This window comes from Alligator mississippiensis, chromosome 4, assembly GCF_030867095.1.
Source record: "Alligator mississippiensis isolate rAllMis1 chromosome 4, rAllMis1, whole genome shotgun sequence".
Taxonomy (NCBI): Eukaryota; Metazoa; Chordata; order Crocodylia; family Alligatoridae; genus Alligator; species Alligator mississippiensis.
In genome coordinates, this window is record NC_081827.1 from 59093346 (window position 1) to 59117486 (window position 24141).

Sequence of the window (24141 nt, forward strand, 5' to 3'; positions counted from 1 at the left end):
CCGCACCCGCCGGCCCGGACACCTCCTGCCCCGGGGCCTTGCCCGGCTCCAAGCCGCGGTTCCGGGCTGCTCCAGCCACCCCCCGCGTCCCGCAAACAAAAACCCTGCCCCTGCTCGCTCGCACTGTGCGCCTGGGGCTGTCTCTCTCCTCTCCCTCGGCTGCTTCCTCAGACGCGGGGCCCCAGGTGGAAGGTGGCACCCGGGTCTCTGGGCTGCTGTCTGTCACTGCCTTATGCCCCTTTGGCCCAGGAGCATCCAGGCTGCCCCTTTTAAACACAACCCCCTGGATACACCTGTTTTAGCATGGTAGGAAGTGAGGTTGGAAGGGACTTCAGTGGGGCATCTCCTCCCACCCCGTGCTCAAAGGCGGACTGTCCCTAGCTAAATCATCCCAGCCCAGGCTTTGTCGCCTCACGTCTTAAGAATGAAGACTCCACAACACCTCTGAGCAGCCTGCTCCAGTGCTTTGCCACCCCCCTCCCAGTGAGAGAGTCTTTCCTAATAGCCAATCTCTGGGTGCATCCCCGTGAGCGGGAATGTGCATTCCCCGGGGACAAATAGCAGCAGCACATTTGTGCCACTGCTGCTTGATCCCAGTGCATACACCTGCCCATGCGTGCTCTGGTGCATGGCAGATTGCCCCGGGTGGGGTAGGGAAGGCTGGGGCCAGCACCTGGGTTGGCCCCAGCATCCTTACCTGAGGGCCTTCCAGGGCTGCAGCAGTGGTGGTCCAGCTGTGTGTAGCCTGGCCAGCAGGCAGGGCATATCTCTGGCCAACTAGGCTCGGGTTGGGCCGCACACGCTGCAGCCATGTGCACCGCATCTCTTGTTTTTGGTGTGTTTGGGGGATTTTGTTGGGTATTTTTTAAGATACCAGGATTTCCCAGAATCTAATTTTGCCACTGCACAGCAAATATGCAGCATGGTGAACAAATTAACATGTGCCACATGCATTTGAGACACCTCAGAAGGCTTTGAGGCACTGCAAAATGCATGTTCCTGCTCATTTGGATATGGCCTTTGAAGCCTAACATTAGATAAAATTACCCAAAGAAAGATAGCAGTGAGATTTTCTGGTTACGAAGATTAGGTAGGACATCCACCAGGCACGCAGCCGAGGAGCGGCTCTGAGCTGCTCCAGCAAAACCCCCACATGCCACAAGCAAAAAACCCACCCCTTGCACTTGAATGTAATTGAATTATAAACTTCATTAAGTCCATTTTTAACAACGGTAAGGCCCTGAATTTAGACCATGGGTACTGGGTTGCAGTGTGGGATTCTCTGCCCTACGTTATTCTGTAGTTATGAACAGTATAATGAACTTGGTTCCTTGTCTCTGAAACCAGCTTGGAGTGAGGGAGTCTGGGATATATTGGAAAGACTCGTGGACTTAGGTACAAATCCTTAAAGCCATTTATGAATTCATGGGGAGTTTAGGCATTAAATAATGGTTGGAATTGCAGTGCATTGTGTTTGGGGATCTGGGGCTTGGAAACTAAAAAGAACACAGGATGCTTCATGTTTATACAGCACCTAGCCAGAAGGCGAGGTGGGGGCAGGGCCCACTTATGGTTGACTTCAGGGTATAATTTTGATATAGAGAGGAATGACTTAGATACAGGAGTTAAAAATCTCCATCCTTGGAGGTTTTTAAGACCCAGCTAGACCAAGCCTTGACTGGGATGATATAGGTGGGGATGATCCTGCTTTGAGCAGGGGGTTGGACAAGTTCCCTTCCAGCCCTAATTTTCTATGATTCTAAGCAGTAATCCAGTTATGGGATGATTTAAAAACAAATTCATTGAGATGTTTGGCAAGCAAGTCTAATTCCTTATATCTGTCATAGTTCTATTACAATTTCTAATATGTATATTTTATTGATTTATAAGCATATTTTTACAATATCTGTTAAAATTATGTATTGTATTTTTAGGAACCAAAGATGAGCAAATCGGTAACTCCTTCCACATATGTTCGTTGCATTGGCTATGGACTGATGAGGCAATTGGCTGATTTCCTTGATCCACAAGAAGGATGGAAGAAGCTTGCCGTAGACATAAAAAACCCTTCTGGTGAAAACAGATACAATCAAATGCATATTAGGTATCATATGAAAATGATGAGAAATTCACTGTGACTGCTTAGTCTTCCTTTCATTTTTGATTTATCACATTTAGTTTTTAATAAGCCAAAACATAGTATAATCAGAGATTTACTATTTCAAATGCACTAAAGATTTTAAACTTCAAGTTTTCATTTGAATTGCTTTTTGTCTGCAGGCACTTGCAGGAGGTTACTATGTTAGAGAGCTCCTGCCCTGTTATTATGAGGAAAAAATTATAAATTAGGATTAAGAGACTGAAAGGAACAGGTGCAGGAGCTGTGGTGCAATGGTTCCAGTCATATTAATGGAGTTACAGTGGTGATGAATTTAGTCTACAGCAGGGTTAGACAACGTTTTTTGGCCGGAGTATCGAAAAACCCCACAATGCCTAACTTGGAAGGTGCTGGAGTGCGAGCATGCTAGAAAAACAAAATGTGGGCAGGGGGTACATGGCAGAATGCCCTGCTTGTGCCCCTTGCCCCCCACCCAAAGCCCCTGCCGCCCAGCCCTTCTTATGACCCTTGCCTCCCACCCAAAGCCCCTGTCCCCCCAGCCTTGCTGCCCCTTGCCCGCCACCCACAGCCCCTGCCCCTCAGCCAGGGCTCTGTGGCTGTCAGCAACTACCCAGAACCTGGGCCAGCTGCAAACATCTGCTGCCTCTCCGCCCCAGCCCTGGCTCCAGCTGCCTCCCAGCCCTAGACCCGGCTCTGGGGAGACAGCACGTACCGGCAATGGTCCCTGCTGCGCTGCCCTCGCCGCCACTTCTGCAAAGCAGCATTGGAACCTGGCATGGCACAGTGGGGGGTGCAGAAAGCTGCCTGCTCCGAGCTCCCCGCTGCCCTGCCACACTTCCCCTGTATGCATGGGAGAAGCATGGGCAGCAGTGCAGGGTTGTGCCCCATGCTGCTGTCTCCACATGCGGGGAAAGTGTGGCAGGGCAGTGGGGAGCTGGGAGCAGGCAGCTTTCTGTGCCTCCCGCTGTGCCGTGCCGCACCGGGTTCCAATGCTTCTCTGCAGAAGTGGCAAGGGGAGCATTGCCAGTATGTGCTGCCTCCCCGGGGCCAGGGCTGGGGCTGGGAGGCAGCTGGTGCCAGGGCTGGGGTGGAGAGGCAGCAGATGTTTGCAGCTGACCCAGGTTCTGGGTAGCTGCTGATAGCCACGGAGCCTGGGCTGCTTGAAGCAGGGCTTCCATGGGAGCAGCCTGGGCTCCCGGCTGGCAGCAGCTACCCAGAGCTGGGCCTAGCTGCAGCCGGGAGGCTGCAAACAGCTGCTGCCTCCCCAGCCCCAACGTGTGCTGAGGAAAATAGTCTTGCGTGCCATGCTTGGCACATGTGCCGGGGGTTTCCAACCCCTGGTCTAAAGAACTAATAAAAGCAAAAGACTTACTTAAAATGTTAGCTATAAGCAGTCCAAGGTTCTTTCTCTTTTTCTAATGTCTTAAACTAACCAAAATATTTTTCTTTTCCCTGTCAATTGTACTGTATTCTTATTTAAGACAAGCTCACAGTTTTACAAGTGAGTTGCTGGAGATCTAAATATAATAGACCTGCAGTATTGCCATATGTTTCTTGTTCTGATCAATAATCATATAACATTTTTGGTCTTATTGTGATAATCTGACAGTGTATTTTCTCCATGGACTCCCTGACTACTCTGGTTCAAGAGGATTGGACTTTAAACATGTCTGAGGCCATTTGTAGTTCTTCAAGAACATTTATCCCAGACAGGTATCTAAAAAGATCTGTCAACTTTAGTTGTCATTTGCCCTTCTCAAATAATGTACTTGATATAGAGAGCCAACAGTCTAACTTATAAATTATATATCTTTTCAGTTACAGTACCATTCAGTTGAAGTAATTTCAATCCTCTTTCTATCAAATTTGTGATTTTTCCCAAATACAGGATTTTCTCCAGTCTTACTCCGTGTTTTTGCTTTCTTGACTTCTGGTGCAGGCACATTTTCTTTTGTTTCATATTAGAACAAATTATTATGACCTGTAGTATCTACTTGCCTTTGAAGTTTTCTTCTTCCTTCCCTCTCTCTTTCAATAAATTCATTTTTAGATGGACATACCCCCAAATTGTGACAGGATTAAACTAAATTTTGACACACTGGTGGCTTCCTCCGAGGTGTGCACTGTAGTCCTTATCTTCAAAAATTCATCCCTGCCCCTTGAGAGTAGGGCTTTAAGTCTGCAGTCTCCTCTAGTTCACTGTGATTATACCTAGCATATCTGACATTAATGCAGTACCTTGCATCCTTTTCCCTGTCAAAGAGAGTGACAGAATTAATTGATAACCTATTGGCTTTCACAAAGCATGGTACTATTTAGTAGGACAAATGTATTGCACAGGGAAACTTAGCATGTATATAAACTGTTATTTTTTTATGCTAGACAGTATCTCAATTACACAGGTCCTGGTAAGTGCAGATGTGAGTTAGTCAGCTCTGCGTTCTGGTCTGAGTCCCTCTATGTTTGTAGTTACCTCAAATCAGGGCTGTCTCTCTAAAACTTGTCAGCTTTATTGTCTGGCCTTCTGAATGAGAACAAACTAATATGCAGCTTATCTCACTGGATTAAACTTCTCAAGTTTTTTTTTATGTTTTCTGTCACTTGCAGGAATACAGTAGTACATAAGTAACGTACACATAATTGAAATAAATTCTGTCTGAATGTTCCATGTGCCCACAGTGTTTGGCCATCTCAGTATAATAGTCCTTGAAGATTCCTTGCTTTGCAGGTCTTAAGACCTGTGACAGCAACTTCTGCTAGATAAAGTTTATGTAGGATTAAGTTTTCACTAGGTTTTCTGCTTACCCACCCTCCCACTCCCCTTGCTTTTCTCCCAGGTTCCTCTCAGATTCTGTTCCTTTCAGTGTTTCTACATTATGGGTCATACCTTAAATGAACTTCTAGATGGCATTTGCATTAGCATCTGCCAGAAAGAGTTTCTCTCTTCCTCACCCCAAATGGTTTTTTTGTATTGTGTTGGTACTTTAACAGCCTCTGCTAGGTGTAGTGTTAGAAACTTGAAACTAGACTCTTCAGGAAAATGATTTGTGTGAATCTCTCATAGCTTGAAGGGTTGATTTGAGCCTGCACATGAGGTTGTTTTTACTGAAAGGGTTTTAAAATATTGCTTATAGCATCTTGGGCTTTGTTTTTCTTTTAGTGATCTCTTAAGACTAGATCCTGAGTTTTTAAAAATAATGAAGTAGATAAAGTAGAAACTTAGTGCAACTTAATCCAAATTAACTAGTTTGTTGATTCTCAATAGGGAGCATGGGGTACAAGATCCTTTTAAGAGTGCTTAGAACAGCAAGGAGTGCTGTGCTCACTCTTTCGCGCAGCCACCAAAAAGATGTGAGTGGAGACTCATCTGTGCCTGGTCCCTGTGAGCGGAGGCAAGTGCTTGTTCCTTGTACCCGTTCCCTGTGTCAGGAGGCAAACACTATAATAAATTCATTTTTTAAATGATGTGCCATTAATTAACAAAAGTTATGGCATGGTACCTGGAGTCTGAAAGGTTGAGGATCACTGTTCTGTCCCTTTCAAACAGCTCAAAGTTAATTTTAGAAAAAAATGAATTGGTTTCCATTTGATAATATATCTTAAGTCCCCTCCCCCCCTACACAGTAACTGGGTGCTTAGAAGAATTGTATGAATGATCTTGTTTATATTGGTTTTCTGTCCTCATTAGGTTTTGTCACCTTGCATTACCTGTAAGACTGAATGACTGGAAAAATCAGTAGGCTTCTGATATAAGGAAGACCAAAGGAATTGAACTGAACTGAGGGACAGTAGACTGATTTTTTTTTATTCAGAATGAAAATCAGTTCTAAACTTTTATTTTTCTTAATGTATTTGTATGTAAGAAACACTAAAGATTCAGCACGTATGTTCAGTTAAGGGTGAGTGGTCTTTCCGTCTGCTTCTCTAGGTCTTCAAAAAAGACCCTCCAGTAAAGCCCTTTGAATATAAACTTTCAAAATAGTATTCCAAATACTATTTTGGAAAACATGAAATAACTTGTATGTAAATAACTTCTCAAGCCTCTCTTGCATACTATGGAAAAAAATCCCCTTCCCTTCTTCCCTGCTTTATCTTTGCAAACCACTTATTTTTAGAAATTCAAGGTAGCTTTAACTTGTCTTTTCAAAGGAGATTTGAAGGATTAATACAAATGGGAAAGAGCCCCACCATGGAATTACTTTTTGACTGGGGAACATCCAACTGCACAGTTAGTGATCTTGTGGATGTATTAATAAAGAATCAGCTCTTGGCACCAGCCACTCTTTTGCTTCCAGGTAATGCCATTGGCTCAGTTTGCATACATTGCTTTTGTAACTTCAGTCGTATTTTATTAAGAGAATGGAAACGATGACATCTAACAATTTTCAGTTCAATTCTTCTTTGTTACCTGCAGTGAGAATTTTTAAGAGAACAGATTAAAAGGAATTGCTTAGGATCTTACAAGTGCTATTTAACGTATCTCTAATTTTTAAACATTCTTGTAGAACATGATGTATTTAGTTGAAGTTTGCTTATCTATCAACCTGCACTAAATGTTGATGTTACATAACTTATTCTTGTCACATTTTAAAATTGTGTTTACAGATGATGTTCAGGTGGCAAATGACATTACCTGGCAAACGACAATACCTTTTTCTTCACAAGAAACTATGCCTATATGTGGGAAGCAAGTGCCAGTTCAGGAAAAACAAGTCACAACTTTAAAGCCTGTTTTAGCTCAGGATAATGAGCAGCAACCTTCAGCTCCTCCCTGCTTATGTCAAGAGAACAACAGCCCAGAGTTCAGTGACACAGGTCTGCTTTTAGTTTGGTAGAATTAAATGTAACTTCAATTGTTGGCTTCCATCCCCTGTGAAATAAGAAGACTGTATTATAACAGCCAAAAGGTCAATTCTGCACATCCTTTTAAGTCCCCTATCCTACTTCCTGTTCTACCTGGAGAAGGGATTGTGACTTCTGATAATCAAACTGTCAGCACTCCATGTTGACACTTGGGAGGCCACTGAGATGGTATAGTGGATACAGAAGCTTCTAATTCTTATGCACAATGTATTGGTGCTGATGCTAATAGTGGGTTGTTTTGCAACAGCTTTTTGTGGCCCGTTCTTTATGATGCACTTTGCATGGCAGAAACCAGTTACTACAGAATTTTAAAATACTTGCAGTCATAACAGCCACTACTCATGAACAAAGCTATAATTTTTTGCTTGTCTTTCTTCTGGCAACTTTTAAGAAAGAGGAACAATTCTGTCTTAAAATTCATAATGACTTCAGAATTAAGAATTCAGAAAGTTAGTATTTATACAACAGTTCACTAATAAAGCCAAGGCAGGAAGATGCACCATTGATATAAGATAAACATGCAAGCTTCATCTAAAGTTGCAAATATTTATTTCAGATTTCCTCAGTTTTTGGTTTCATGAGTTGGAAAGTATTACAAATAATTTTGATGAGCGACCTGAATCAGCTGGAGGTAACAAACTGGGAGAGGGTGGCTTTGGAGTTGTGTTCAAAGGCTGCGTCAATGGAAGAACTGTGGCAGTGAAAAAGCTTGCTGCTGTAAGTTGCTTTAAGTTTTATCACTATCATCAGTCTCTTATTATTAATTGGACCCATTCTTCCATTTTTTATAGGTGAATATATGTGTTTCAGAATGTGACACTACTTAAAATGTAGATAGACAAAAATTAATTCTAAGATTAAGTTTTTTTTAAAAAGGCACTGCTATTTTGCCACATTACTGGAAGTCACCTGTTGGCACTTATGCCACTGGTGGGAATGAATTTTTTTATGGCCCCAACTGGTGTAGAATGAAATTTCTGAATCCTGAGAATTGGTAGTTTCTGTAGTTTTATACCAGTTAAATTTGTGATCGTATAGTCAGATGCATTAATATACTGAAATTTTTATATTTGGAAAGTCTCTGAACATGTTGTATTTGTCACCTTTGTTCTGACAATGGTTTGGAACAGTGGCCATGTAAGAAGACTCACTGTGTAAATGAGTAGTAACACTATGATATAATTTTGTAATGTTAAATAGGACTGTTCAACTTCCAAGTGGCAGGAGACTGCACATACACTAGCGAGGGCTGCATGTCATGTGGGCTGTACCACGGCAAACCATAGACACCCCTACCGCTGCACTGTGTGCCCATGCAGGCTCTTCCCCACCACCACCACCACCATGCCTGCACGGGCATACCATCCCCAGCTTCTTGCCACTGCACCGCACACTCACAGGGCCACAGATTCACCCTGTGCTCCCCATGCTGTACTAGGAAGGGGGCAGGAAGCTGGAGCTGGAGAAGGGAGGCAGAGCCCCCAGGTGGCTGTTGCAGTTGGAGCAATAGGGAGTACAGCAGCTGAACAGGGGACCAGGGGCCAGACACAACCACTTGTAGGCAACCCCTGTGGACTGCTAGTTGGACATCCCTGCTTCAAAACAAAATTATGAGGATAGGATTACTAAGGAAATAGACTTTTTCACTTAATTTTAAAAACACGTGTCTATTCACATGTGGTGTGTAAAAATAAATAAATGAATACGTTGATGGAGGAATACCAATGAATGACAAACATTAATTACACTATCTTTTTGGGAGGATATAGCTTAAGTTGAAAGTAAAAAGAAAATCCTTTAATTATGCACTTGTTTTTCAGTATCTTTATAATCTTTATGAATAAAAGATCCCATGTTAAGGTTTAAATGCCAGAATTGGATGCATCATTCCCATTACTTAACCTTTAGCCAAGGCACAGTCATTGCTCCATCTAACCAGTGTTGTCCCATTTAATTTAATGAGACCTGTGGTTAGAAAAATGACAGAGCCAGGCAGTCAATTCACAGTTTATTAACATAGAGTAAAACTTAGGTGAAAAGGGTGTCCTTCTTGAACCTTATTACATTTCTGAAGCTCTGTTTTGGGGGTTTTTTTCATCCAGGGAGTTTGATGATATAGCTGGTTGACAGGGATATGACAATTTAAGATGTATGTTTAGGGAATTCTGCATAACTTAAAAAAAACAAAGACTGTTCCATAATGAAAATCCCAAATAGGTTCAGTTAGCATTTCCAAGAACAAGGGGAATACTATACAGCAGTGATGAACAGCATGCAGCTGTACAGCCAGAAGTATTGGAAGAATTTTATTCTTACAAGGTTGCATGTAACCAACCACCAGCTTGGTTTGGTTGGGTTATATGGAGTCCTTCATGGGCTCTTGAGGAAGGATTTTGTTAATCAACACTTAACAAAAATGGAGTCTCCCTCTTCTCCCCACCCACCTTTGCAAATATAAGAAAGTGGTCTCCATCTTTCAGGTCAGACTTAAGAATCAATATTTATAGTACACAAAACTTATAATGATCTAAATCATAAATATTAATAATCATTTGAATGGTTTTAAACACATATACTAATTTAAGTAATTTGCATTTTTATGATTCATATAAATAATTATATAAATTGTTCCATCATTTACTTTGTTTTCATTTGAGCTCAGTATTAATGATGCTTTAATTCCTATATTTTGTCATAGAAAGTATTATATAAATTCTTCAGACGTACTTTGATTTAGACTGCTTTTTACTAAGAGGATGCCAATATAAATATCAAGGGTACAAATATCAACAGTCTTATTAAAAGGCAAGGGATAGGGCCTGGCTGGGTTCCCCCCATGGTCCCCTCCCCACACCCGCCCGCCCCCCTCTTCCCCGCCCCCCCCCCAACTAGCCTCTACTTACCAGCTCCGTGTCCAGCTGCAGCTCCCTGCTGCAGCCTCCAGGGACTACCCGAATCATCAAAGCTCTCTAAATCTTTTCCGAAGATTCAAAGAGCTTTGAATTGATTTGGACCTTTTAATTGGTCCCCTGAATCACCCAGGGGATTCGGATCGAATCGGATTCGGAGATTCGGCCATCGGATCCATTGAATCGGATTCGGAGATTCGGCCACCAAATTGGGCCGAATCTCCTCTGGATCAAATCAGTACCCGAAGCTTCACAGAGCCCTAAGAGTTTGCTCATCACATCAGTTCCTTCAGAATGTAGTTGGTTGGATGTTTGTGTGTATGCAGTATCTTTAAGAATAACTAACTGAATATAAATCAGCATGGTGCTGTTTTTGTGGATCAGCAGACCCAAAATCAATCAGTAAAAATATGTTATGACACTCCCATTCTTTCCGTAGATTATATGGTTTGTACTGTGTTGCAGTCAAATTATTTCAAATCAGTTTTTATTGTTTACAAAAAGGGTGACCCGTGATCCATTGTTAGGTTTACAATCCCTTATGCACATTTGCAGTAAACCTATGTTGTATTTAATATTGTCCACAAAAATTAATGGAGAATAAATATTTTTCATTGTAGATGGTTGATGTTAGCGTTCAAGATTTGAAACAGCAGTTTGATCAAGAAATAAAAACATTAGCAAAGTAAGTACTGTGCTGTATAACTTCTGGCACTGATTTGAATCTAGACTGTATTGAAGGAGCCAGAGTTAATATGTTTGCTAGCCTGCTTCTTTCAGAATGTCCTTGCTTTGGGTTTGGAGAAATAGATTCATAGACATTAGGGTCTGGAAGAGATCTGTCGAGATCATCAGGTCCAGCCCCTGCATTTGGCCAGGAAAGACTGCTGGGTTCAGATGACCCCAGCAAGGTGAGGTTCCAGATGTTTTTTGAAGATATCCAGAGTAGGTGATTGTATCACTTTGTGGGGAGTCTATTTCAGACCCTGGACACTTGAGTTGTAAAGTTTTTCCTTATGTCTAATCTAAATTGGTCTTTTAGCAATTTATGACCATTATACCTAGTCTTCCCCTAGAGAGTGCTAGTGAACAGACGTTCTCCCTGTCCCTGATGGTGGGTCCCTTGTATACTTATAAGCTGCCACCAAGTCCCCTCTTGAGTTTTCTCTTCTCCAAGCTGAACAGACCCAAGTCTCTCAGCCTCTCATCATATGGCCTACTACTCTCCATACCTCTGACCATACACACAGCCCTCTTTTAGACTCTCTCAAGCCTCTCCACATCTTTCCTGAAGTGTGGTGCCCAGAGCTGGATGCAGTACTTCAGTTGTGGCTTCACCAAGGACGAGTAAAGCGGGAGGATGACATCCTTAGTCTTGTTTGAGATGCATCGGTAGATGCATGCCAGTGTTTTGTTTGCTTTGCCGGCTAGGGCATTGCATTGGTGGCTCATGTTCATTCTGTGGTCTATCAAGACCCCCAGGTCCCTTTCGGTTGTGGTGCTAGTAATTGTAGCACTGGTGAGCCTGTAAGCATGTTGTGGGTTGTTTCTCCCCAGGTGGAGCACCTTATACTTTTTGGTGTTGAACATCATCAGTTTTTGATCTGCTCACCTGACAAGCCTATCCAGGTCAGCCTTTATCCCCAGCCTATCCTCCAGCATGACCACAGTCCCCCATAATTTGGTGTCATCTGCAAACTTTTCCAGCCCGCTTTTAACACCCGAATCCAAATAATTAATAACTATGTTAAAAAGTACGAGTACTGAACTCTGAGGGATGCCACTGGTCACCAAGCACCATGTTGACTCAGTTTCATCTATTATTACTCTCTGGGTCCTGCCTCAGAGCTAGTTTTCTAGTCATCAGACTGTTGGGTTATTGAGGGTGCAGTTCCCCAATTTTACCATGAGCATGTCGTGGGAGACCCAAGTCAAAGGCTTTTTTGAAATCCAAGTAAATGACGTTAATCTCATCTCCCTTTTCCAGGCGGCGTGTTACCTGATCGTAGAAGGAAGTGAGGTTGGTCAGACATGACCTACCCAGAACAAAGCCATGTTGGCTATCTATTAGAAGGCTGCCTTCCATTAACCTATTGCTAATGGATTCTTTAATAATTTTTTCCAGGATTTTTCCAGGGATTGAGGTCAAACTGATTGGCCTGTAATTCCCTGGATCCTCCTTCCTTCCTTTCTTGTAGATAGGCACCACATTGGCCCTCTTCCAGTATTCATTTTTAAAAATATAAATATTAATTTAATTATGGGATATTTTCATGTAATGCCTTTTAAAATAAAAACTTAACCTTATAAAGATTTCTGAATTATCTTAATTCTGCAAAATTGAACTGGCCCCCGAGCCTGTAATATTTGAGACTAAACTTTATTTTCTAAATGTTGAATCTGCTGCATATTTCTAAATATTTTTTGTTGCCAACAGGTGTCATCATGAAAACCTAGTAGAACTGCTGGGCTTCTCAAGTGATGGTGATCAACCTTGTCTTGTTTATGAATTCATGCCCAATGGTTCACTGCTTGACAGATTAGCTTGTCTAGTAAGTGAAATCTATACTCTCTTCTACCTTTTGTCTTTTAACTTTTTCAGTGACAATAGTTTATTTCCTTTTCCTCAGTATAATGGATTTGAAGTGGTCAAATTGTGCTACTCTATTATTATATAGACTCTCTATGTACATCAGTTAATTGATATAAACTTTTTTTCTCTGTGATTAGAGTTGCACAGAGAGACCCTTTTTCTGAAATGTTTAAAAGCTTGTGACTCTTATCTTCAAGTAAAAGTGCTCTATGCTGCTTTTTAAAATACTGCATCATTTTTGGAGGAATCAGTGTTCTCCTTTCACACTAAGTTGCTTCCTTCACACTCACATTCAATGTAACCATTTTTGTCAGGCACACAAAAAGTAAGTTTTTCTTAATTGTATCAGAAAATGCCCTTGTGACATCTGTTGCAACTCCCAGACAGTTGAAGTCAGTTACAGAAACTTTGAAAAAACAAAAACAAAACTTCTTCTACTGCTTGATTAGCCAGTATAGAAATTGCAATTTTATAAGTAAATTTTTTATTTTTGTTTTATACAAATACTTCAGCTTGTATTCTTGAGTTTTTAGTAATTAATAAATAATGTCACCTTTTGACAAGGTGTACCCTATACACATGTGAAGAAATGTGACGTGAGTTGAGTTAGAAATGTCAGTTTTATTTATAGATCTAATTTACAGTTTGTACAAGGCAAGAAATATTTCTTACTTCATGTGTTTTTAGGATGTAGTTTTGCACTATATAAGCGTACCTTCGTCTTAACTATAGTGTAGTACAGAGCTGTCCAGCTTGTGACTGGTGGAGATGCTGCATGCCATGCACACTGCAGGACACCAGGCTGCACGCTGCAAGAGTTGCAAGCACCGTGCTACATTGCCATACAGGCAGCCCAGCCCCCCATCATGTACACAGCATGGGTAGCTAGCCTGGCTCCCTCATCACTGCATGCTGTGTGGCTAAGGCAGGCAGGCCCTACTCTTGCCATATAAGCAGCCCAGTTTCTCCTACTGCATGTGACACCTGGGCAGGGCAAGGAGCCTGTTTCTTCCCTTCCTCCAGTAGCACATGGCCCCCTCCCTGAAGCCCTTCCCAGTACATTGCACTACCCCATCCCCAAGGGCAGGGTCAGGAAGCAAAAACTGGAGGAGGAACAGAGACCATGGCAGCCAGAGCAATGGTGCCAGTGGTAGATGGGCAGGAGCCCACAGTCTGCGTGCTAACCCCTCATGGGCCACAGGGACGTGAAAGCTTAAACAATTAATAGTAGAGGTGCACCAATACATCGGGCCAATATCAGATCGGCACCGATGTAAAGAAAATTGATTGTATCGGAAATCGGCCTGTTGTGGTCAGTAATTTGGCTGATAAATGCCTGTGCATATGCACAGCTTCAGCGCAACACTCAGTCTGCAAGGAGCACAGCCTGGTAGCTTGGAGAGCTGTGTGCAGCTGGTAAATCTGTTGTGGTGGAAGGGGAAAGGGCGTGGGGGCGCAAATAAATGCTCCCCCGTGGTGAGGGAGGGAGTGGGGCAGGCACTGCCCAGCTGGGATGGGATGGGGCACGGCACAGAACCATGGCTTGTCTAAGGCATATGGGGTTAGGGTATGAGGGGGGTACATGCCCCCAGTCTACGCAGAGCAGGGTGCGGTGGGCTGCTGCTGCAGGCAGCAGCATTGGGAGGGGGGGCTACAGGGGGCTACAGCAAAATTTGGTGTGGCTGCAGGCCCCCCTTAACCCTCCTCCCAGTGCCACCACTGCCTGCCCCAAGCGCAGCCCAGCCCAGCCCAGCCCCCACTGGGAAGAGCCTGGCACCACCCCAGCCTGCAGCTGCAGTCTGCCCTGCCCCATTCCAATCTCAGGGAACATGTCACCCCAAACCCTCCCAGGGTGCGTGCACCCTGCTCCCCATCTGGTGCCCCCTAGATGTGGGGCAGCTCTGTCCCACACCCCACCCCACCCTGGCTGGGCAGTGTCAGCTCCAGCCCCACTCCTCCCCCACTGCAGGAGCCTTGATCTGGCCCTCCACCACACCCCTTCCCTCCCCCCTCCCCTTCCACCACAACAGACTTACCAGCTGCATGCAGCTGTATCGGAAATCTGATTGGTATTAGCCTCCTTAAAAATTGGCTATCGGTATTGACCCCCAAAATCTCTTATCGGTGCGCCCCTACTTAATAGTTTAACTGATAAGTGCAGTGATAACCAGTTAGTTTTCTGGTTATCCTTTAGCTTGGGGCCAGCACAGTCTGGCAAGGAAGGGGGGAAATGGAAGCTGCATAGTGCCACAGCAGGAATCAGAAGGCATCAGGGCAGGAAGGAAGAAGGGAGGGAGGAGTAAGAAGGAGAGGAGGGGGAGGGGCAAAGGGGACTAGTACCCATAGCTACAGGAAGACAAGGAGCAGCCTAATGACTCATCAGTTAAGCAATTAGCTGCTCATTACAGGTGCTCACTCCCTCCCAGGGCAGGGCTTCACCTGGGCTGTGTGGTCTGGCTGGGCTTGCCTCCTCGCCTCACCCCCCCACCCCACAATCCCAGTCAAAGGCCCTGGGAGGTGTGTGGGAGCTGCTGTGTTGTCAGTTAATCGTTTAACCAATAGAATTAGAGGAGGCTAAACAAATATTTTTTTTAATGATATTTACATCCCTAGGCCACATATGGCCCATGGGCCATCAGTTGGATATCCCTGGTGTAGTACCTCCACGTTAGAAGACTCTAAAACAATACTGAGTTATTAATAACATAACCATCAAAGATAAATTGATAAACTCCTAAACAATGAACTAAAAATAGACCTGAAATTGCATTTTTCTGATCTGGTTAATGTCGGAGATCAGAGCAGCACCGGCAGCTGCTTTCTGGCCCCCCCCTCCCCGCCCCCCTACTGGAGCAGTAAAACTTTCACCTGACAGGCGGGTAGTGATGGATGAGGTGAAATTAACCAGGCACAGACGCGTGTTGGTTACAGGAGATTGTTTACTTATGTTGCCCAGATAGTGACATGCGACGCAGGCTGAGCCTTTGTTCCGTTATAGTTGCATCGATTACAGTTGTGCGAACATGGTCGGGTTACGATATCAAACGATGACGAACGAAGCGTGCCGAGAACAGACTATCGAGCCTGCAGGGCTTTACTACGTCAAAATTAACGATGACGGGGAGTGATTGACAGCTGATCAGGTCGTCAAGCTACTCTGGTGATGGACTCAGGTCTCTCCTCAGAGATTTCTCCGGGGTTCTCCACCTTGGGCGGAAACTGCTAAACTATTTATAGATAGAGGTGTCTGACGGAGATACCCAATGATGAACTGTTATGTGGAATCTTTAATTTTCTGGCAAGCAGCAGTTCTTTGTGCTCTCAGGTTGCTATCAGGTTACAAGGTAGTGGGTTAGGTTTTCTGCCTGTTACGTATGAGGTTATGATGAGGGGCTTACGCTTGTTTCTTGACCAATTGCAGGGATTTATGGCAAGGCTATCCCCTTTCACCCTGACCAGTCTTAAGTTTCGTTTCTTGTTTGTGACGTGGGCATAAATTATATACAGCTCTCCGCCAGGATTTTGTTTTAGGAGTTTCTGGCAAGGATTTCTTTTATCCCTAAGTTGACTACTTGAATGGTATCTCTTGCTAGTGGCATGGGCACTGATTAACTGGGTTGTGACATGCCCCCTTGCCCATGGCACAGCAAGCGACCGCTTACTTTTGGCTATAGCTCGTTCTCGTCGTCATACTCTTTGTCATTGGAGTCATCTAATGGCAAGCGGGTGCATACAAAAGCAAAAGCATCATTAGTCGTTTCTTTATGAGCTGCAAGATACAACAACCTAAACACACAACTACAGCTATCGCAATTAATGGCAAGCACAAGGTAATAAGCGGGGTTAGTAAATGCATTAACCAAGAAGAGTCCTCCCAAAGAGGAAGGCATAGGCATGTAGTGAGTCCCGACTCTTTATCGGACCTGGTGATGTTGGCCCAAACCGACAGGAGAGACAGGATCGAGTTGGAGGGTCCAAGGTCCGGAGAAGGTGCCGAGGTGACAACGGCATCCAACAGGATTAGTACGATAGATGCCCCCATGGTGGTCTGGTGCATGCCAGGTCGGAGCAGCCCGATGTTCCGGTGGCTCTTGTGATGGGCTGCTGTTGTATATGGCTGTCGCGCTCACTGCTGGACCTGAAAAAAATAAAACGAGAGCAGTAACTGGGTTCACGACAATTAGTTTGTTTGGAGAGTGTGGAGTACTGGCGGCCACTGGTTTTATGCATCCCTGTTGTTCGAGTCGCTGTAGAAGGGTGACAAGGGCTTCTCGCAGGGGCCCCTTCGTTGGGATTGGCTTGTAGCGCCATGTAGACGTGTTGCGAAGTGTGGGTCTGTGCTGATCCATTTTTGAAATGGAGATTGGAAGAGCTTGTAATGCTTGTTCTTTTAGTTCGAGCGCTCTGAGTCCAGGGATTCCCAGGATGTTGATGCCCCCTAGGACTGCTTCCAATGTGCGGTGGTATCCGGCCACTGTAAACTTTACTTTCGTCGCAGTGGCGATGGAGTTTAACCCTTGGACTTTGATGGCCTTTTTTGTCATTACATGAGGCATCGTTGGGGTGATGACATTGATTTGCGCCCCAGTGTCCAAAGGAAAGAGGACCTTACGTTGTATAGTTGGGTCAGCGACGTTGTAGACGACAAGCTCGGTGTAGGGACGAGAGTCTGCGGGGTTGGGTTTGAGTAGGTTGCCGGTGTGACCGGCAGCCATTACTTGTTTTTTGGCTTCTCTTGGTACTTAAAACCCATTGCGGACGCTAGAAGTCGCTGGCCGTCGTCTCCTAAGACGCGCAGCTGTTGTTTGTTAAGCTGCGTGTTGTTTAGGAGGAAGCCAAACATGGCCCTCTCCTCTGGCGTCCTTGGTGGTGGGACCCGGAATTCACGCCACGGCCCGGGGGGGGTCGCGTCGAGGACCAGGCTGGCAACGTTCCGGCTCCAGATGTTCGACTGGGCACGCCGCGGATCGTGGGTCTGGCCCATCGGGGTTTGTTGTTGTAGAGTCCATGAGGGCCTGTAGCCGTGGTAGCTCACTTAATAAATTTCCCGACGGTTCGCCAGCCAATGGCCCTAAAAGGAGCCAGAGGGTTATGGCCTCCTTGCCCCCATATACCTCTACACACGCTTCGATACTCGCCATCGTAATTGGGACCCGGCCGGAATCGGCGAGGTGTCGATGAGGCCACGGGCCGCCTATTTGCTGGATTGTTATACCCAGTGGGTGTGCTCTAGGGTTCCAGGACAAGTAGGATACCCCGATGATAGCTAGCAGCAGCTGTTCCGCGGAGGGCTTTAGGGGTCGTCCGTTATGCCAAGCGTAGGCTTTCTGGTGCACTTGACCTGCAACGAGAGCTGGGAGCGGAATGGGCCGTTGGTTATTACCCATTACTGTATTTAAATCAGTGGCGTGTCCCCCGCTCCAGGTGGCTTGACGCGTTAGGAAACTAGCCTCATCTTGGTCCAGTGTCTCCGACCTGTACTCCACTAGCAACCATCCCAACCATACCGCCAAGGTTTCACCGGGCTTTAACTTTGACTCCTTGCAGAAATCCTGCATCTCTGGCCGAGTACAGGTACGGTACGTAATAGTCGTACGTGCTGCTCCCTGTTCATCTATATTATGCTTCATTAATGCAATTGGGTGGGCTTGGACTGGAGTGGGGTCGGGGTTAACTGGGAGGGCCACGTATAACTTCCCTCTTCCATAAGGGGGCGGATCTGTGACTGGTGCCGTCTCAGGGGGTGGCATCACGGGTGGCGTCATTTCGGGAGGTGGGGCTGTAGGCAATGACGCAGCTGGCCATCCCCCTCCGTAAGGGGGCGGATTCATGGCCGGTGCCATCTCAAGGGGCGGACCAGTGGGTGGCACCACTTGGGGGGGCGGGGCCGTAGGTGGTACCGCGGCTGGCCCTGCTCCTTGTGGAATTTGTGGAATCTTTTCATTGCCCTGCCCTTTCTTTTCCCCGGTGCCATTTTTGGGCGGTGGCTCAGGAATTTGTTTTGTTGCTGTGTTTGCTGCCGCTTTTCCAGCCATGGCTAGCTGGGCCTCCAAGTCCGCATTTTCCCGCAACACACCCGTAAAGGCACGGAATAGCACATTTATTATCTTTCCTTTGTCCCACTTTGGGCCCGCCCATTTTGTCGCAGTGCGGTCCTCAGTTTCTAAACTTTCGCGGAGTTGGGTTAGGAGTTTATGGCCACGCGATCCGAGCGCCAGAGTTGGGCAATTAAACTTGACGTGCGACACAGGCTGAGCCTTTGTTCCGTTATAGTTGCATCGATTACAGTTGAGCGAACAAGGTCGGGTTACGATATCAAGCGATGACGAACGAAGCGCGCCGAGAATGGACTATTGAGCCTACAGGGCTTTACTACGTCAAAATTAACGATGACGGAGAGTGATTGACACCTGATCAGGCCGTCAAGCTACTCTGGTGATGGACTCAGGTCTCTCCTCAGAGATTTCTCCGGGGTTCTCCGCCTTGGGCGGAAACTGCTAAACTATTTATAGATAGAGGTGTCTGACGGAGATACCCAATGATGAACCATTATGTGGAATCTTTAATTTTCTGGCAAGCAGCAGTTCTTTGTGCTCTCAGGTTGCTATCAGGTTACAAGGTAGTGGGTTAGGTTTTCTGCCTGTTATGTATGAGGTTATGATGAGGGGCTTACGCTTGTTTCTTGACCAATTGCAGTGATTTATGGCAGGGCTATCCCCTTTCACCCTGGCCAGTCTTAAGTTTTGTTTCTTGTTTGTGACGTGGGCATAAATTATATACAGCTCTCTGCCAGGATTTTGTTTTAGGAGTTTCTGGCAAGGATGTCTTTTAACCCTTAGTTGACTACTTGAATGGTATCTCTTGCTAGTGGCATGGGCACTGATTAACTGGGTTGTGACAGTTAACTGGAACTGGTTTTCTTTGCATCTATGTTGAGAAATAATTATCAAAGAACTAGTATCAAATTTTTAAACAGACCTTACAGGTAGATCTGAAATATGTGAGGTAATTGTGACATTGCTACTAGGACTGCAATTTTTAGCGCAGTCTACTAGAAGACTTGCGTTAGTTTTAACTAAGTGTCTCTAAACTGACTTAGTTAACCAATTGTAATCAATAAGCAGACAGTCTAGGGCCTTGTTACATGTTACACTGTGAGCTGCACATATGTTGATCAGTGTTAGTGCTAGCTCAAGTTTGGGGCAGTCACAAGTTCAGGCCAGCAAAGGCTTGGAGGACTGAAAGGTAAGAATCCCTCCACCCCCACTCCAGGTTTCCCCCCTCGTCCTCGGTGTCCCGTCCGTGTCTGTCCATCCCCCCCCCCCCCCCCCGCTCCTCTGGTTCCCTCCTGCCCTCTACTGCCCCAGGGCTCCCCCCCCCCATTTACTTGTGGCTGCCTGTTGTCTGTCCCCAAGGAGCAGACAGAAAAGGGTTAACCTGTCTGCCCAGCCACTTCTGCTGCTGCTGCTGAGCTGGCACTTAAACTAGCGGACTTAAACCAGTGGAACTTGGCTATATAGACATGCCCCAAGAGCACCTCTGCCCAAGCTTGCACTTTTTTAATTAAATTGGTGCAGGTTTGTTTGTAGACTAGGCTGCTTTTTTGGCAGACTATGCAAATCTGTTGCTTATTTTCCTTGCAAACTCAGGCATGATCAGAAAGAAGGAGGGAACTAGGTAAAGCAGTGGTTGACTGAAGGATAGACAGGATGGCTCAGACCCTCTGAGGACAGAGGAAAACAGATGTCTTTCTATTACGCTCAAAAGATATCTTCAGTCATTTATTAGTGCCCAAATGAGTGCATGGGGAAACACGTTTATTTAATTTGTGTTTCTGGAGAATTGTACGATTGAACTGGTTCTCTTTGAGACTTGAGTGCTTGCTTGTGTTGTTCACTTTTCCATGTAAAGCTAAGAGTGGCTTGAGCTGGAGAAGGGAGGGGACTTCATATCAGTTTTCCCTGCACAGCTCAACAAGTGAGAGGTGTTGGAGAAAATAAATGTCCCCACTCTTAAATATTATGAACCAAATGGAAAAACCTATAGGTATGAACAGACAAATCGTACTGGGTCAAAGATGGAGGTTGGGAGACCCTTACAATCCATTAGCAAGTCCGCAGTTACTGTGTTGTGTGTCCAGATTTTACCACTGCTTAGGAGAAGGTAAAGTGGGACAGCATACCTCTGTTGAACTTATTCATTGCTGCTTCCCCCGCCCCCTCAGCTGCTCCACACACAACATGCTACAGAACAGATATAGGAGTTGGTAAATGTTGTGCTGCTTCTCCCTTCCATTTCACATTCCCCTGGTATAATTTGTTCACCTGTCTATAGTAGGGGTGGGGAAAATGGCAGATCTGGCCTGTGGCCAGATTCCATTTTCTGGCAGCACCAGACCCAGCCCTGCTGCCCAGGTACCCTGGCCCATTTGCCCTGCATCCACCACCGGGGGCAGAACCTGCATGGGCAGGGCACGTAGCTAGGTGGCTGGCATGGGGCCACAACTGGGAACGAGATGGATGGGTGGGGCCAGGGTTACCCTAGGATCTTAGGGCAGTGACAGCATAGGGGAAGAGTAGAGCCATGATCTGCTGTCCACACACCCCTGCAATAGGCATGAGTTCCATGGGCAGGGGTGTGCAGGGAGCGGATCACAGCTCTGCACTGGGCCCCAGACCTGTGCTGTCACTGCCCCGCGACCCTGGCCCTGGCCCTGGCCCAGGCAGCTTCCCACCCAGCCACACACTTTGCCCATGTGGCTCCCAGCCAGTCTTCATGGAGACCCTGGGATTGCAGGGCCATGACAGGTGGGGGCTGGGGCAGAGCCGCAATGCACTCCCTGCACACCTGTCTGCAGAACCAGGGCTCTCCTCCAGCTCTAGCCCCACGCTAGACCCAAGATCCTGGAGTCTCCCTGGCATCTGGCTCCCAGCTACAGCCCCATCCCAGCCACCAGGCTCTGTGCCCTGCCTGCACGGGTCCTGCCCCCTGCAGTGGGTGTGGGGTGGATGGGCTGGAGTGCCTGGGCAGCAGGGTTGGGTCTGGCAGTGGCAGCGCCACCGGGTCTTCTGGGAAATGGAATCTGCTGTGGACTGTATTGTGTCCTCCCCTGGTCTGTAGCCTTTAATGAAGGAGCATTAACTTCAACTCATGTTGATAAAACCTGTTTGACTAGCACAATTTGCTTCAGGTAAAGTAGATATGAAGTTTGATTCTGTGGATTTTTGCAGTTTTGCTGTCTGTTGTTATATGGTCAAAAATCAATACAGAGAACAGTTTGTAACAGGGTAATGCAAGTCTTAAATATAAAATGGGGAAATAAAAATAAACCTGACAAATCCACATACTGCTGCACAAGTAAAGATTCAGATAAGTGTTATGTAGTAAAAATCTTACCGAAAGCCATAGAAATGTCAGTACTAAACTTCTTGGAAGTTTATGCAAGAGAAATAACAAAATACAGGATTGTCACTTTAAATATAAATACATACAGTTGAGTTTGTCTTAACTGAAAGTCAGGTCTTAGTTATCCCATCTTCTATTGGTCACTTAGATGATCAGAAAAAAATAATAACATCCTATTGCCAAACTGTGTGCTTTAAGGTGCTCAGAATCCAAAACTAACTTTCTGGGCATAATTTTTTGTCATCTAGAATTGCTGAGTAGCAAAAGATGGTTAAAATCCAAAATGTCGCCATTTAGTGCAGAAATGAATTGGTCTCAAATGGGATGATAATATATATACGAGTGAGAGAGAGAGATATTTTTGTGTGTGGGTTTTGTTTGGTTTTTTGGAAGAACATCAGTGTTGGAAATTGCAGAGGTAGGCTTTTTCTTACTTAAGTCGTCATACCTTAGTTGCTGATTCCTGATTTTAGAAGCTCCAGTTTCTTAAAACCTTCCTTTTTGTGATCCAAGAGGAGACAAGCCCCATGAACACTAACAGTTAAGGTCTTTGCTTTTTTATTTTCATTAGGTAGGCAACTTCAGTGCTTTTGAAAAGTCTAGATGATACCTACAGTTTTGGTATGAGGTGACTTTTGAACAGTCATTTAAGGAGTTAAGCAGCAGTAGAGGGACTTTTATCATCCATCTTCTAATATGGCTAAGATTTCCCTTGCAGGTAAATGCTCTTTCATGTACAAGTAAATGGTTTACTGGTGGAGAAGAGAAATTGATATAATAGGTAAGGAATAAAGGAACACACCAAAAAAGGATCCATTTCCATCAGTCCATCAATAAATAAATACTAACTGAACATACTTTGTACTTTCACCTTTCTCATTTAAGGATGACACAGCACCAATTCCCTGGAGTACAAGATGCAAAATTTCTCATGGTACAGCAAATGGCATCAACTTTTTGCATGAAAACAATCACATTCACAGAGATGTTAAAAGGTAAAATACTTAATTTCAATGGCAGACAAGGTTCCTTGCTTGAATCTGATATCTTTTATTAGACCAACCCAAATAGTTGGAGAAAAGTTATTAAGCAAGCTTTCAGGTTCAAAAACCCTTCGTCAGGCTAAGGAAGTTTCAGCAGTTGGTGTGTGCTCTTCCTGGATGGAATGAAAAGTAAAGAAGCCAGAGGCTGGGCTGGGGAGTGAGTTGTCAGGCAGATTATAATATGTCATAATCTCAATGGGCACTTTTACACATGGTCTGGGGGTGGGGGAGGGTGGTGCTTTAATTAGAGCAGTTTCAAGCGCTACTCTAATCAAAGTGCCATTACATCTTTTGTATCAGCATCCCCATGCTTAAAAATAGCAGTGGGGCACTTGAACTAAAGCTCATATGAGCTCTACTTTAAGTTCCTACCCCGCCATTTTTAAGCGCAGGGACACTGATACACGAGACCTAGGCGACTGCTGGAGCACGCAATTGCCACGCTCCAGCTGACTCGATTAATCAAGTCTGCTCCAACACGCTGGAATTCCAGTGCATCAAAGCAGCCTCAGCGCTTGCATATAGGCACCCAATGTCTACAAATTTTCCTATTAAATGCATTTTACAGAGATGATGGAATAGAATGGAAGATACAAACATTTTCTGAAACTTCTTTGATGGGTTTCCTTGCTTCTAAGACCACTTTGATGCAATTCTTATGAATAATTTTTCTCCTTTTTCCTTAATCAGGCCTGCTTATCTTAGTTTAAAATGCATTTGTTTCAGTCATTTTATAGACCATTTTTGTTTCTTAATGATTTGCATCTGAAAATCTCAGCATGCTTTATGCTGAGATTTTCTTTATGTGCATAAAGTACATCCCCAAAACATCATTCAGGTTTTTCAGACTATCACTTTGGCGATTTCAGTGCACAAGACAGATTTTTCTGAATTAAGTTTTAGACATAAAGCTTGCACTATGTAAACAAACTCAACTGTATTTTGAGAAGAGTATCTCTTACAAGAGTCTGCTTCATCTTTCTTCCGCAAATGAAATCTTAGTGAGACAGAACAGACCTGCCGAAACACCTCTTCACTCAAGTGCACAGTTGTCTTCTGTAAGAGACATATTATAATAAATTTGCTTAATGCTGCAAGGGTGTAGCCAGCTAAGAACACTCAGCTTCTGCTGTCTTCAGGTCGGTATAGGCTTTCATGTCAAATATCTGTTGTGATCACTAGATCATCCCAAAATTAAGAAAGGAACTA

At 44.9% G+C, this 24141-nt stretch overlaps 1 protein-coding gene across 8 annotated transcripts in view; it reads left to right on the plus strand.

Moving 5' to 3' along the window:
- IRAK4 (interleukin 1 receptor associated kinase 4) overlaps positions 1–24141 on the plus strand; it is a 34152-nt gene that overhangs the window by 350 nt on the left and 9661 nt on the right. For 3 of the 8 annotated variants that reach the window (XM_014601047.3, XM_019492722.1, XM_014601046.2), the window contains exons 2-8: positions 1935–2104; positions 6269–6414; positions 6725–6934; positions 7539–7699; positions 10512–10576; positions 12329–12443; positions 22775–22884. In XM_014601047.3, coding sequence (XP_014456533.1) covers positions 1944–2104; positions 6269–6414; positions 6725–6934; positions 7539–7699; positions 10512–10576; positions 12329–12443; positions 22775–22884 — 968 coding nt within the window. In that variant the 5' untranslated portion in view covers positions 1935–1943. Of the gene's footprint in view, positions 1–1934; positions 2105–3728; positions 3833–5384; positions 6019–6268; positions 6415–6724; positions 6935–7538; positions 7700–10511; positions 10577–12328; positions 12444–22774; positions 22885–24141 lie in introns of those variants that run through there. The other 5 variants (XM_014601048.3, XM_059726027.1, XM_019492732.2 and 2 more) reach the window with 5 other exon arrangements.